We start from the raw sequence: 15,729 nt of genomic DNA, 5'->3' as shown, positions 1-15,729 counted from the left end.
CGATAATCCAGGTAAGAAATGATGGTGGTTTGAAATGGAAAAACAGTGACAGATGAATGAAAAGTATGTAAATTCTGCATATCCCTTGAATATGACAGTACATGTTTGCAAATGGATGTGGAGTGTGAACAAAAGAAAGGAGTTAAAGATGACTCCAAGGCTTTTACTTTAAAGCAACTGTCTTAGGCAGGCTCTTTAGAGAAGCAAAACCAGTAAAGCATATGAATACATAGAGAGATTTATATCAAGGAAATTGCTCACATGGTTGTACAGGCTGGAATGTCCAAAGTCCTTGGGTCAGGACAGAGGCTTCTCCTGATTCACGTAGCCGCAGGGGCTGGTGAACTCAAGATCAGCAGGTCAGACAGCAGGGCTCTTGCTCACAGGCTGCGAAAATTGACGAATCCCAAGATTGGCAAGCAAGATGGCAGGTAAGTTGCTAGCTCAAGTCTCAACTGGAGGTGAGATGAACAAGAGCCAGCTGCAGGATCTAGGGTGAGCAAAAGCCCATAAGTCTTGCCAGAAAGTCCATTTACATATTCAGTGCAGCCCACATCCCCAAGGAAACTCCCTTTCAACTGACTGGCTGCTCACAGCAGATCCCATCATGGAGGTGATAACATTATATCATATCTCATCACTGAAGTGATCACATCATCATATGACTGCCAAACTACATCATAACTGCCAAACCACTGAGAATTATGGCCCAGTAAAGTTGACACATAACCTTAATGATCACAGCATCTAAGAATGAAGCTGAAATGGGGAAGTCCGTGGGGGAAGGAAATTTGGAGGTGAGATCAGGAAAATTTGGTTTTGGAATCATTAAGTTTGAGATGTCTGTAGAGATGTCAAGTACAGAAAGCATTGGATATATGAATCGGGAGTTCAAAAGAGAGGTCTGGCCTGGAGATAAAAAATTAGGGAGTCACCAGAATATAGATGTTATATAAAAGTCATGTGAATGGATGATGTAACTTGAGGGATGAGTATAGAAAGGTAAGAGAAGTCCAAAGACTGAGCTGAGGTATACCAAGCATTTGGAAGTCAGGGAAATGAGCAGGAGAAACCAGCATAGGAGACTATAAAGGAGTAGCCATGAGGTAGAGAATCAGGAGAGAAGCCAAATCAAAGTGTTTCAAAAGGCAGTGATTAATTGGGTCAATGCTGCTGATAGGTCAAGAAAGATGAGGATTGAGAATTGGCTATTGAGTGTAGTAATTTGGAGCTCCTCTAGTATCTTTGACAAACTGTTCTGATATATGTTATGCTGAACCTAGTTGTTAGAGAAAGAATAAGAGGAAACGTGAAGAACAGCTAATAGCAGCAACTCTTTGAAGGACTTTGCTGTAAAGGGATCAGAGATATGGATTAATATGTAGAAGTTGAGTCAAGGAACTTTGTTTTTAAGATTAGGAATTATTACAGAATGTTTCTGTGTCAATAGGAATGATCTAGTAGGAGGGAAAAACTGGGCCTGAAATAAAAGCAACTTTCCAGAGCCCTTCAGCCTCAGAGGCAGTGGTGAGGCTAGCCTGCAGCCCCATTTGGTAGAAAGTGTGGGCAGGGATGGGCATCTTCTGGTCAGGACATTCCAAGCTTTGTAGATACCAGACTTTCCACCACTTGAAACCAGAAAACCCACTTTAGTCATGTGAGTAGTTCATGAAGAACATCAGATCACTTACAAACTTGTTTTCTTTGAGCATCTGAGTGTGGAACATGTGAATCTGTGACTCTATTACACCTGGCTTATATTTCTACCACCAAAAAGCAAACCAGTTGCTGAGTCATTTTCAACTAATGGCAACTCCATGTGTGCAGAGTAGAACTGCACTCTACAGTGTTTTCAAGGCTGTGATCTTCCGGAAACCTTTCCAAGTTGCCTCTGGGTAGGTTCGAACTGCTAGCCTTTACAGTTAACCATCTGTGCCACCTACAGCTATGCACATAATAGACATTCTTTTTGAAAGAACTCAAGCCTGACCACCTGCCTTTCAGCCAGGAGTAGACTGTAAATGGTTATGAAGTAAAAGGCAAGGAATTGTGGCTAATATTCCCCAAAATGAGGTGAATCTGGCTTGTCTTTAACTTCCGGACTAATTCACCAATACTAGGCTTCAACACTAAAGATTCAGAGTTCACATCTGGTATTTCTCCTCGGATTATTTATCACTGATGAGCTTAATTCTAGACTCACTCACTTTTCTCCTTAATTGATTTCAGCATGGGATTAATGGGTTTTATGTCAACCTAACTCTACTGCTATTCTTTCTTCTCATGATGACTCTACCATTACTGACTGGCTTCACCTCTCTTCAGTTTTCTTTTTTGACTTCTGTTCTCGACTCCCAAAGTTACAGTGGGACATGCTTTTCATTTCAATATTCAAAGACACTGCTTCATCTCTTGACTTTTTCTTTTACAGCGCTCTCCTGCAACAGCGGTGCCTGGCCCTTCTCATCTACACACTACACACAGTGTGATCCAGTTTTACACCAATGCTGAGTTCTTTGGCTGCTCACCCCCTACATTTTATTTAGATCATCCTTACCTCATGGGCTCTATTTTTAGACTACACACTGGGCACCACTCTATGGTTACTACAACATTGCCTGCATTTTTAAAATAGCATTCTCCAGAAACAATTTTTTAAAAAAGAGGCAGGATTCATTCTTTAAATGCACAAAATAATCAATTCAAACAAATGATTTCCCACATCTGACATCAAAATTGGACATAGAAAAAGGTACCACTGGAATTCAATATTTTTACAGATAATTTTTAACATTACTTGTTATAATAGTCTTTGAAAAAATGTCTGATTTTTAAAATCTTAATTCATGATCTTATTACATACATCAGGTTTGCTTTGGGATGTACAATCTAATGTGTAGTTACGACTTTCCTGTAACTTGTTAAGGTCTGCACTGTGTCCATTTTATCTGCCTTAATCTGACAGATTAGCATTGGGTTCCAAGTAGAAATGTGCAACACATCTCCGAAAATCCAAGAGGTCTAGAGAAGCACTGGGGTTACAGGCTCTGTGTAGCTGCCATGCATTGTTCATGGCTAGATCAATCATGTAGCTTACCAAAATTGAGTACCATTTCTTGCTTCTTATCCTCACCCTATATTTAGAAATGATTTGATCCATTTTAGCTACACCTTCCCTGCATTCATCATACAGTTTTACTATGGATGGCTGACTTATCTGAAGGATCTCTTCATCATCAGCAAAACAACTTATTTCATTCACTGGTTCTATGCCTACAGCATTGGAGCACAGGCTGATAATGCCATCACCATGCCAACGACACAACATTATCTCATCATTTTCCTCCACTCGAAAATCGAAATGCCCCTTCTTCATTTTTTTCATGTGTTCTGCATTCATAAGGGGACATTTTTCAGCCCTGCTTTCACGAATTGCTCCTGTTGCCCTCAGTCCCTTCTTCTTCAAGGCTGACATCAGTTTGACACTTGTAAAGTAACTATCAAAACACAGGTGATAGGGATATTGACCTCTCTCTAAAAGAACATCAGCAAAGTTCATCACTAGATTCCCACCTAAACCAAGATCAAGATCTTTATCTGCCTTCACAGTTGGTTCTTCTTGATAGGGCTCAAACCAAACCAGATAACCCTGTGTGGTTGTACCACACCAAATTTTATAGCCAATTCTTGTAAGCTTTCCCTTCAGGTACTGGTCACTATCAAAGCATTCACACATGGACTTATCAAAACAATAGTATTCTTCTAGGGGAGCATACAAGAGGAAATTTTTATTCATTTGCTTTATGAGAGGCCTTAATTTTGTAAACTTATCTTTTTGGTCTAGGTGGCTATTATCTGCAAAATGTAGGTATGAGAAAATCAATTCAAATCTGTCCCTTCTAATTGCATCTCTAACCAGATTCTTATCGGCATCAGAGATTTCCCAATACATCCCCCTTCTAGGACGCCTCACAAACCCACTCAAAAGCAGGACACCAAACACACACTTCAGTTCCTGAACTGTGACTTCCAAGTTGACATTTTTCTGAGAAGCATAATTATTGGTCTCATTTACAATCAAGTTGAAAGTGTCATCATCAAAAAATAATTCAAAGAGTTCGACTGGGTTCAACTTTTCATTCTTGAGATTCAAAAGTCCAGAATCCAGTGCTGACCAACTTGGGAAGCTGGGTTTAATGTCTCTTTTGGTCCAATTCTTCTCTGGCACACTTGACACCTTCTGCTTCTTTTGAGCAGGCTGAGTCTCAGGCTCATTATCTTCCTCCACCTCTGAGTCACCGGAAAATGCGAGGCCTTGGAGCAGTTCACTCACTCGAGGTTTGTCTTTTTTTTTGCCTTTACGGGTCATGTCTCCTGCACCATATTCCAAGGATGAAATGTGCATCTGGGCCCACAGGTTACCCAGGTGACGGTCCTTCAGAGTGTTCAAATGTGCAACTGTCCTTTTAGGAGGGGCAGGCATGCTATAAGAGATCTGGGGTACACAGTCTCTGGGAAAGAAAAAACAACACATGCTATAACTCCTCAGTCTTATTCTTTCATACATGATAAACCCTCTGAAGCCTCCTAAATCTTCTTTTGCAGGGGATTACTTACTTCTCATGTTTGATAAATGACATTATATATGAGTTGGATTGAGACACTGGCAACAACAATGGGTTCAAACATACCAACAATCATGAAGATGGCACAGGATCAGGCAACATTTTGTTTCGTTATCATAAGGGCACCATGATTCATCAACCAACAACTTCTCGTGTTTCCATGGAGAGGACTTCAGCTACACTTAACAATTCTAGCTTCACTCCTTACCTCTCAGTCACTCCTCATGACTCAACTACTTGTTGAATCTGGGAGAAGGAACTAGGCATCCTTAGTGCAGATTCTCTCTGTCCTCTTTAGAAGCAGGATACAGACATTTGTTGGTCCTTTTTGCTCAACTTCTATCAGGCAGGCCTATGCCAGAGGAGGTGTGGTATACTCCAGCTCTGCCTGTAGGAGACCACTTAGCTCTGCCTCTGAGCTGCTTCATCTAGCCTAGCTTCTGTCAGTAATAAAGCTGAGGTTTCCAGCACCATCTGTTTGACTCCTGTGTCTCTGTCAATTGGCTCTGAACTTGGACAAGGAAAAGAGCTGGAGTTTACTGGGTCCCCTCATACCTCTCACAGAACCTCTGAATATGGGAGGACTTAGCCTGTCCTAGTTCTACACCCATCCAGTGGACATGCTGCTCCAGGGAGAAATGTAAGAGAAACTCAGATTTACTGTACTTGAACTGATTTTTATGGGGTTTACAAGGAAGTAAGCTAAAGTTACTAAGATGAAAAGTATTATTTTACACAAACTCCTTTTTTAACTCTAGAAATTTGCATTTCATTTACTATGTCTAATTAGTAAACTAGTCTAGTTTTAAAAGACTTAAGGGAAAAAAGCACTGAAAAGAGTATGTTTAAAAAATAAAAAAACAAAAATTTTTTTTTTATACTACATACCTTCACTTATTTACTTAAAAGAGTTTATCATCCTGAGTGTTGTCAAGGTCCACATGTATGATCCATTCAACACATCCATCTTAGAGTTCTCTGACACCCTCAACTTCAAGGACATTCCTTGAATCCTGCCGTTACACTGACCCTTTTCGCTCATTGCTGAAATCTAAACTCCAATAGCTCATTCTCTAGTCCCAATTTCTTTCCGCTCTAGCCTCTTCATTCTCTTCACTCCATGAGACCTGTTCTTCCATCTCACTCTCACCTTACATTCTCTCTGGTTTTCACCTTCCTCCTAGTCAGTCCAGACCCCATGACCTACCACGTTAGCCCCTCTCTTACCAGGATCATCAACCACCCTGCCCCAGTGTCCATCTGTCTCATCTGCCCAGTGAAACTTCGGCATCAGATCAGTACTACTGTTGGCTTTCTCTGTTCCTCATCCAAGAGTGAGCTGCCAAAGAAATCACACAATTAAGTAGACTCTGCTAAAAATAATGGTCCTCAACTTCAGCTAGTTCAATATTGCCCAGAAATCCTTCTCACTTTCTTTTTCCTTTCTCCCCAGTTCCCCACATTAGCTATTTCACATCTTCATCACTCTTCTCAAATTTTCTATTCAGTCTTTGGTATTTCTAAATATGACCTCTCTTCCTATTCCAAAGATGACTCAGAATTTTTCAAGCAGAAATTTGCTCTTTGAAACCGTCTTCTTCTGTGGTTCCTATGACTCCACTCTCTGGTAGTTCTTCTCGTATACTCTCTAGGCATTTGCAATTCTATTTTTCTACTTCTTTTCCACTTTATCTAGCAAATTCCTACTTACTCATCAAGTCTTGTCCCAGATGTCACCTCCTCTGAGACACTTTCTCTGATACTCAAATCTCAGGGGCCTCTCCTGCATATTCTAACATAGCTACCATGACACTTCATCATAGTGTGTGGTAGTTGTGTGCTTCCTCATCTGCAGTGTCTCTTTTCCCATTTGACTTACTGACAGTAAAACCAAAAACCAAACCTGTTGCTGTCCAATCAATTCCAACTCATAGCCACCCTACAGGACAGAGCAGAACTGCCCCATGGAGTTTCCAAGGTTGTAATCTGTACGGAAGCAGGCTGCCACATCTTTTTCCCTTGGAGAGGCTGCAGACCTTCTAGTTAGCAGACAAGTACTTAGCCACTATGCTACCAGGGCTCTTTTACTGAGGGTAGGGACTCTGTATTATATATGACTTTGAATATGACTGACAAAATGTTTGCTGAATGTATCAGTACAGGAAAAGAAGAATATGAAATAAAATAAAAGTTAGAAACTTCTAAAGGTGTGCCTGAAAAAGTCTTTTCAATATAACTATGCCTTGGTTTCTCTTTTATTAGTTCATCTTGATTCTCCAAACCCAATTCTTGATCCACACCTCCCTCTAGTTCATCCTAGCCTGTGACATCCTGTGAAAGAAAGTTTCAGATCCCTAATAATCTGCTCCATGACTGTGGCAGACTGTCATTTTCCTGCCAACATCTCCTGCCCTCTTCCTCCCAACTAACCATGAACCTGATTGTGCCTGGGACAGCGATGTTTCCAGGTCCAGTCTACAACTTATGACTGGTCTAAATCAGTCATGGTAATCCCATTCCCCTTGGCTAGATATGCAATTCCCCTGTCTCTCTTGTAGCTAGGATGATCATGTGACTCCAATTTCAACCAATGAGAATAAGGAGAAGACTGCTGGGGGTTTCTGTAAGGTTTCTGCTTTCTTGATAAAAGGAACAGATAAAGCTAGAGGTACCCTTCTTCCTGGTTTTAAGCAAAGACGCAGTACCTAGAGCTGCAGCACCATCTTGTGGTTAAAGGCCAAATAACCAATACACTAAGGATGGTAGAACAGGAAGAGACCAAGAGCCTGGATCCCCAAATATGAAAACTGAATCATGCCAAGTATTGGAGGAGATATGGAAATAAATGAATTGTCATCTACTGTTCTGGGAGTAGAGATCATGTATCTTTTCTAGAAGTCAATTTAGCAGAACCAAATTAAATTTAGGAGCCCTGGTTGCTCAGTGGTTAAAGTAATTGGCTGCTAACTGAAAGGTCGGTGGTTCGAAATGACCAGCGATCTGTGGGAGAAAGATGCAGCAGTCTGCTTCTGTAGAGATCTACAGCCTTGGGAACCCTATGGGGGCACTATGAGTCAGAACTGACTCGATGGCAGTGGGTAAATTTAATATAAGCACATCCTATGATCCAGTTATCCTGTTCCTAGGTATTTATCTGAAAGAAATTTTCACCCAAGGGGCATGTTTGAGGATGATTACTGTAGCACGGATCATGGTGATGGGGAGCTAGAGGCAATGTGGGTGACCATCTCTGGGGAAAGCTGATAGGCAAAACATGGTGGATGTATTCCATGGGGTACCTATGGAACAGCTATAAGGAAAGGAATAAATATATACATAGAAATATAGATGGATTTTAAAACATTATGCTGACTGAAAAAGTAAGAAACGGAACAATACCTATCACAATACTATTTAAATAAATTTAAAACACATGCACAAAAAACAAAAGTGGCTATTTTACATGTCACATATTGACCACAGACATACGTTAAACCCATTATGGTAGCTGAGCTGCTGTACCAAACCTGGAACAGCCTATCTTAAGACTTCTTGTTACATAAAAGAATAAAATATCTTTATTCTTGAAGCACTGTGAGTCATGGTTTCAGTTACCTAATGCTGAATACACCCAAGAGGCACAGTAACAGATTCCTATTCTCCAGATACAACTCTCCACTCAGTCACTGAAGATCACCACTCTTGGCTCAGGCCTCACTAAAAAAAAGGTTTATGCAAAGTTCCTTTTCTCTTAAGCTTTACGGCATTTTAATTTTAGCTGAAATTTATCTCCCTGTTTCCCTAAAACAAACAAATGCCAACAATAATTCCCATGGCCCTGCTCTTCAGGTTATTATTCCATTGTTTCCTTTCTCCTTTTTTCTCAAGTCTTGGGGAAGTTAATGGCCTCAGAAACCAATCCTCTGCCTGTGACGTGGTCCCTCCCTTTCCACTTTAGGAGTATCCGTATTACACATTCTCATTCATACAACTGACACTTATTAAGCATCTCCTACTAATTTTAATTTCTCCTTCTTCATTGGCTACTTTCCCTCTGATGTTTTCCTTATTCGGGACTCTCTTGAATGAAGGCTGAAAACACTCTACTTGTCCTCCCTAAGTCCTCTTCCAGCTCTGATGGTATCTCTTTCTTAATTGTCATGGCGGCCTCACTGGCAGCCTTCATTCTGGTTTAAGTTCTCTGCCTTCTGACTTCTCTACAAAAACATAAGGGAACCCAGCAAAGAGTGATCACACAGAGTAGACTGGTTCAGGATAGGATTCCTGGGTACAAAGGTCTGTGCTACAAGTGAATGTTTTTGCATAATTGTTGTATATTGACGGGTCACATTCTTGACATGGGGCCTCCTATGACCACAGAGGTAAGAGCGGCACTCTTTCTATATTATCCCAGGGAAGCAGCCTTCTGACCATCTGGTTTCCCTGACTCAATTCTAGTTTCTTCTTATACTTGCAGGATTCATTCCACTCAGGACCATGACACTCACCTGTTGGGTATTCCTGAGGTCTCCCCACCTGGGTCCACTTCTTCAGAAGTTTCCTGCTTTGCATGAAACAATCCATCTTTAGTCACAACTTCCTCAGCTGAAATATACATTAAAAAAAAAAGTTTCCTGCTTTGCATGAAACAATCCATCTTTAGTTACAACTTCCTCAGCTGAAATATACATTAGGGATTTAAATGTCACCTGTTTCCTGATTTTCAAAAAAAACACCCTCCAGGGTAGAACACAGGATATTCCAAATTAAAAAACAAACAAAAAAAAAACCCCACAAATCAACAGATATCCCAAGAGTTCTCAGTCTCATCAAGCCCGCAAAATGTGGCACAATATGGAAAGATATTGAAAAAGGTCAAGTAGGGCAGCAGGGCTCAGCTAAGGAGAGGATCTAATAGGGAAAAGCACATTTGGAGAAAAGTATACATGGATGGTAGCATTCTCAGAGAGTGAAGAGAACTTCTGAAGTGAAGAGGGCAGAGAAGGATGAGGGGCTTCCAGGTATGAAGGGATGTCTACAAATATAAGTTATATACAACTCTTGGTAGGGAAGAAAAAGAGGAGCAAAGGAGAAATTGCTGAGGGAATCAGAATACAGAGGGATGATCAGAGAAGGTAACAACAAGAATCAACAAGCTGTGTGAATCGATGGAGAGGGACACAAAAGGATAGGGGCTGAGAGAAGTCTGGAGACTAGCAGAAGAAGGGTCAGCATTTGTAGGAAACATAGGTTCACCGGGAACAACCAAGGTTAATGATGGGAGAAAGCATAGACAGGGGACTGGCCAGAGGTCTGTCCTTACTCATCAGACTGAGGTTTGTAACCTTTTCCTGAGCTGAGTTCCCAGAGAGGTTCCTCTCAGCCAAACCCAGATGAGGCCACTCCTGTGGGGCAAGGGCCTGGGCTGCTTCTTCCTCAGTCTTCACCAACGTCTGAAAAGACAACACATGAGCTCTTTGTTTTCACTGTGGTAAGGATAAGGGATCCAGTTATGAAGAGTGTACCACACTGTAGAACAGTGGTACAAACCACTCAGGGGCATTCTTTAAATCTGTGGAAAACTTTTTGGTTATAATAATGTTGCCTACCATCACCTCCTGCCAATGCCATTCAGAGGATGATGCCAGAGATGGCAGACATATTGCAATGTGTGGGACACTTCCACACTACAAAGTACTGCTACACATCCTGCATGACTTTCAAGTGTTCTGCTGGATTAAACCTAAAATAAATTGGCTGCCCTTAAGTATGTAAGAATTCTGAAAAGTTTTTATAGGATGATATTGAAAAACCCAGTAATTTAGGAGGTTATGGAGAAATAAGCTTACATGGAATAAAGACATTGTCTCAAAAGTATTGATTAATGGGTTCACTTGGATCATTCCACTATTTTCTAGCATTTTCATACTAAGTATTTGAAGGGCAATTCAATGCAGTACTGCAGTTACTATAAATGCAATTAAACTGAGTGTAAATATAAGATGGAGGAGTTTTGAGATCTCTTTTTAACAGACCTGGAGCCTAATATACGTACAGATATCTCACTGAATTTCATTTAAAAAGATTGTTTAAAATATTTCAAATATAGAAGAGTGATAAGATATCTGAAACCCTGGTGGTGTAGCAGTTAAGAGCTATGGCTGTTAACCAAAAGGGTGGTGGTTCAAATCCACTAGGTGCTCCTTGGAAACCATATGGGGCAGTTCTACTAGGTTGGAAAAATTATATGCTAAAATGATTTCTTTATTTTGGGTGTTGCCTGTGGTTTTCTAAAATTGTCCCCAAAGGTCTGGATTGAACTGTGTACCCCAAAATATGTGCTGTAAATCCTAACCTCTATGCCTGTGTGTGTGTTTATAATCCCATTTGGGAATGGGATGTCTTTGTTATGTTAATAAGACAGGATTAGTATAGGGTATACCTTGAGTTAATCTCTTTTGAGACATAAAAGTCAAGCTAGCAAAGAGAGACAGAGGAAGAGAGATGCCAAATACATGAAGATCGCCCAGGAGCAGAAGCTCAAAAGAGACAAGAACCTTACTCCATACCCGACAGATAGAAAAAGTCTTCCCCTAGAGCCGGCGCCCTGAACCTGCATTTCCAGCCTGAACTGTGAGAAAATAAATTCATGTTTGTTAAAAGCATCCAATTGTGGTATTTCTGTTATTGCAGCACTAGATAACTAAGACAGGACTTGGTACCAAAAGAGTGACGTGCCACTCTAACAGATACCTAAATTGTGGAAGCGGTTTTGGAATTGGGTAACAGGTAGTGGTTGAAAGAATTTTAATGTGCCGAATAGTAAAAGCCTAAATTGCCTTGAAGAGACTGTTGGTAGAATTATGGATGTTGTCATGGATTAAATTGTATCCTCCCAAAATATCTGTCAATTTGGCTAGGTCATGATTCCCTTGCATGATTGTATGATCGTTTACCATTTTATCTTCTGACATGATTTCCCTATATGTTGTAAATTCTATCACTATGATGTAATAAGATGGATTAGCGGCAATTATACTGATGAGGTTTTCAAGGTTAGGCAGTGTCTTAAGCCAATCTCTTTTGAGATATAAAAGAGAGAAGTGAGCAGAGAGACATGGGGAACTCATACCATCAAGAAAGCAGTGCTGGGAGCAAAGCGCATCCTTTGGACCTGAGGTTCCTGTGCTGAGATTCTCCCAGATCAAGGCAAGTCTGATGACAAGGACCCTCCTCCAGAGCCGATAGAGAAAGAAAGTCTTCCCCTGGAGCTGGTGCCCTGAATTCCATCTAACCCACTGGACTGTGAGAGAATAAATTTCTCTTTGTTAAAGCCATCCACTTATGGTATTTCTGTTACAGCAACACTAGATGACTAAGACAGACGTCAAAGGCAATTCTGGTGATGGCTCAGAAGAACACATATGGTGCCAGCAACAGGGATATTGCTAGAATTGTGGATGTTAAATGTGCTCTAGAAAGGCTTTAAAAGAAAATGGTGAATATGTGATTGGACAGTGGAGGAAAGGTAATGTTTTTTATGCAGTGGCAAAGAATTATGTTCAAATGTTTGGTGGAAGGTAGAGGTTGTAAGTGATGAACTTGGATATCTGGCTGATGAGATTTGTAAGCAAGATTTTAAAGGGGAAGCATGGTTTCTCCTTGCCACCTACAGTAAAATGCAAGAGGAAAGAGAAGGACTTAAAAATAAACTGTGTAAAATGAAAACAGAACTTAAAGATTTGGAAAATTCTGTTGTACAAACTAAGGACACATGTCTTAGAATGTTCACCAAGAATGTGGCTACACAATCTTTTCTTAAAGAGATTAAGCCTGTGACTGATGGATCTAACCAACTACCACAACAGAAGACCTATCAGCTTAGACTGAAGGGGACAAAGAAAGGAAAGAATGCCATATGACTCTTAGAACTCTACAGGCAGGAAACAGACCAAAGGAGCTACTTCTGTTGTCTTCCAAGAAAAAGACCAGCTTGGAGATTAGCAGAACTGTTGGAAGGAGCATGAGAGGCAGGGCCTTCTTGGTTTCAAAGAGTTGGATCTTTGCCAACTTGGTTCTGGAGCGTGGGCTGCCATCAAGTTGTGCCGGGGGATGGGGCAGCTGCCCAAAGTTGAGGAGGTGGGGCTGCCATGTTCAAGGGGCAGAAGAATGGGGCCAAGGGGGTGGCGTTGACATTCAGATGGACTAGGAAGATGGGGCCGCCTAAAGCCAAGGAAGCAGAGTTGCCATTCCAGAGGGCCTGGAAGGCTGAGCTGAAGCCCAGGGCCAAGGGGCCTACACTCAGAACCCAGAGGGCATGGCAAACGACCAGTGTCTAGAGGGCAGGACCATTACCTAGATGGTCTCAGAGGACAAAGGATTATTTTCAAACCTTGAAAGTGAACATAAATTGTTCTGCTGGGTTTTGGACTTGCTTGGTGCCCATTATTCCTTCTTTCCCTCCAATTTCTCCCATTTGTAATGGAAGTATCTACCATGTGCCTGTTCCACCATTGTACTTTGGAAACAGATAACTTGTGATCTAGGTTTCACAGGTTCACAGGTTAAGGGGAATTTTGCTCCATAAAAATTTACACCTAAAGTCTAACCCATATTTGAGTCAGAATATGAGATTTTGGACTTCAGTTGACTTAAGACTTTGATGATGATGTGATGGGGTGACTGTGTTTTGCATGTGGTAAGGGCATGAATTTTTGGGAGCCAAAGGGTGGAATGTCATGGATTGAATTGTGTCCTCCCCAAAATACGTGTTATAATATAAATCCTAACCTCTATGCCTGTGGTTTTAATCCCATTTGGGAATGGGTTGTCTCTGTTATGTCAATGAGGCAGGATTAGTGTAGGGTGTATCTTGAGTCAATCTCTTTTGAGATATAAAAGAGATTAAATGCAAGCTAGCAAGGAGAGAAGGGGTAAGAGAGATGCCAAGCACGTGAAGACTGCCCAAGAGCAGAAGGTCAGAAAAGACAAGGACCTTCCTCCAGAGCTGAGAGAGAGAGAAAGCATTCCCCCAGGGCTGGTGCCTGAATTTGGACTTCCAGCCTCCTAAACCGTGAGAAAATAAATTTCGGTTTGTTAATGCCATCCACTGGTGCTTATTTCCGTTATAGCAGCACCAGATAATTAAGACAGTTGGTCACATGGCTTTTCACTAAGTTTTTAATTTTCTAATCTGCCCTCTCATTCCCATTGCCTGAGATAGGATACAGTGCCCAGTTTGTTACAGACTGATGATATTTCCTCTCTATCATCACTGCCCAATCACAAACTGTAAACAGAATTATTTTGGCACTAAAAAGTCCACCTCCTTTTAAAGAATATCTCCTTGTTTTCTTCACTTTGTCAGTCCATACTTTGCCTTGACATCATTGCCTTACTTCAATTATGGTTACTTCCCCCTTTCTTTGTCTGGTCTTTTAATCCAAACTTGATTATATGTCATGCAAATGAATGACTACTTTGTTATTTCTTCTGGTGTAATCATGTACAAAAATTTTCATTTTGAAATACATACTTTTATTTTTTTATTTAGCAGACTTTCTTTTTTTTTTTTTTAATTTTTATTAAGCTTCAAGTGAACATTTACCATTCCAATCAGTCTGTCACATGTAGGTTTACATACATCTTACTCCCTTCTCCCACTTGCTCTCCCCCTATTGAGTCAGCCCTTACAGTCTCTCGTTTCATGCCAATTTTGCCATCTTCCCTCTCTCTCTATCTTCCCATCCCCCCTCCAGTCAAGAGTTGCCAACACACTCTCCAGTGTCCACCTGAGTTAATTAGCTCACTCTTCATCAGCATTTCTCTCCCCCTCACTGACCAGTCCTTTTCATGCCTGATGATTTGTCTTCACGGATGGTTCCTGTCCTGTGCCATCAGAAGATCTGGGGAGCATTGTCTCTGGGATTCCTCTAGTCGCAATCATACCATTAGGTATGGTATTTTCATGAGAATTTGGGGTCTGTATCCCATTGGTCTCCTGCTCCCTCAGGAGTTGTCTGTTGTTCTCCCTGACAGGGCAGACATCGATTGTGGCCGGGCACCAACTAGTTCTTCTGGTCTCAGGATAATGTAGGTCTCTGGTTCATGTGGCCCTTTCTGTCTCTTGGGTTCTTAGTTGTCGTGTGACCTTGGTGTTCTTCCTTTGCCTTTGCTCCAGGTGGGTTGAGACCAATTGATGTATCTTAGATGGCCGCTTGTTTGCATTTAGGACCCCAGGCGCCACAATTCAAAGTGGGATGCAGAGTGTTTTCATAATAGAATCATTTTGCCCATTGACTTAGAAGTCACCTCAAACCAAGTTCCCCAGACCCCAGCCCCTGCTCCGCTGACCTTTGAAGCTTTCATTTTATCCCGGAAACCTCTTTGCTTTTAATCCAGTCCAATTAGGCTGACCTTCCTTGTATTGAGTGTTGTCTTTCCCTTCACCCAAAGCAGTTCTTATCTACAGATTGATCAATAAAAAGCCCTCTCCCTCCCTCCCTCCCTCCCCCCTTTGTAACCACATAAGCATGTGTTCTTCTCCGTTTTTTCTATTTCTCAAGATCTTATAATAGTGGTCTTATACAATATTTGTCCTTTTGCAACCGACTCATTTCGCTCAGCATAACGCCTTCCAGGTTCCTCCATGTTATGAAATGTTTCAGAGATTCGTCACTGTTCTTTATCGATGCGTAGTATTCCATTGTGTGAATACACCACAATTTATTTACCCATTCATCCGTTGACGGACATCTTGGTTGCTTCCAGCTTTTTGCTATTGTAAACAGAGCTGCAATAAACATGGGTGTGCATATATCTGTTTGTGTGAAGGCTCTTGTATCTTTAGGGTATATTCCGAGGAGTGGGATTTCTGGGTTGTATGGTAGTTCTATTTCTAACTGTTTAAGATAACGCCAGATGGATTTCCAAAGTGGTTGTACCATTTTACAATCCCACCAGCAGTGTATGAGAGTTCCAATCTCTCCGCAGCCTCTCCAACATTTATTATTTTGTGTTTTTTGGATTAATGCCAGTCTAGTTGGTGTGAGATGGAATCTCATCGTAGTTTTAATTTGCATTTCTCTAATGGCTAATGATCGGG

The 15,729-nt window shown here is 41.2% G+C and overlaps 1 protein-coding gene across 3 annotated transcripts in view; it reads right to left on the bottom strand.

The window, feature by feature from the left end:
- Nucleotides 1-2,344: 2,344 nt before the first annotated feature.
- Nucleotides 2,345-15,729, bottom strand: part of PGBD1 (piggyBac transposable element derived 1) — a 30,154-nt gene continuing 16,769 nt past the window's right edge. For 2 of the 3 annotated variants that reach the window (XM_049886157.1, XM_049886146.1), the window contains 3 exons: nucleotides 9,949-10,078; nucleotides 9,134-9,230; nucleotides 2,346-4,511 (listed from right to left, as the gene is read on the bottom strand). In XM_049886157.1, the coding sequence (XP_049742114.1) occupies nucleotides 2,954-4,511; nucleotides 9,134-9,230; nucleotides 9,949-10,078 (1,785 nt within the window). In that variant the 3' untranslated portion in view covers nucleotides 2,346-2,953. Of the gene's footprint in view, nucleotides 4,512-9,133; nucleotides 9,231-9,948; nucleotides 10,079-15,729 lie in introns of all 3 variants that reach the window. The other variant, XM_049886161.1, reaches the window with a different exon arrangement.

The sequence above is a fragment of the Elephas maximus genome, chromosome 1, assembly GCF_024166365.1.
Source record: "Elephas maximus indicus isolate mEleMax1 chromosome 1, mEleMax1 primary haplotype, whole genome shotgun sequence".
In the NCBI taxonomy this organism is placed as follows: domain Eukaryota; kingdom Metazoa; phylum Chordata; class Mammalia; order Proboscidea; family Elephantidae; genus Elephas; species Elephas maximus.
This window is presented reverse-complemented; position numbering and strand designations above follow the sequence as displayed.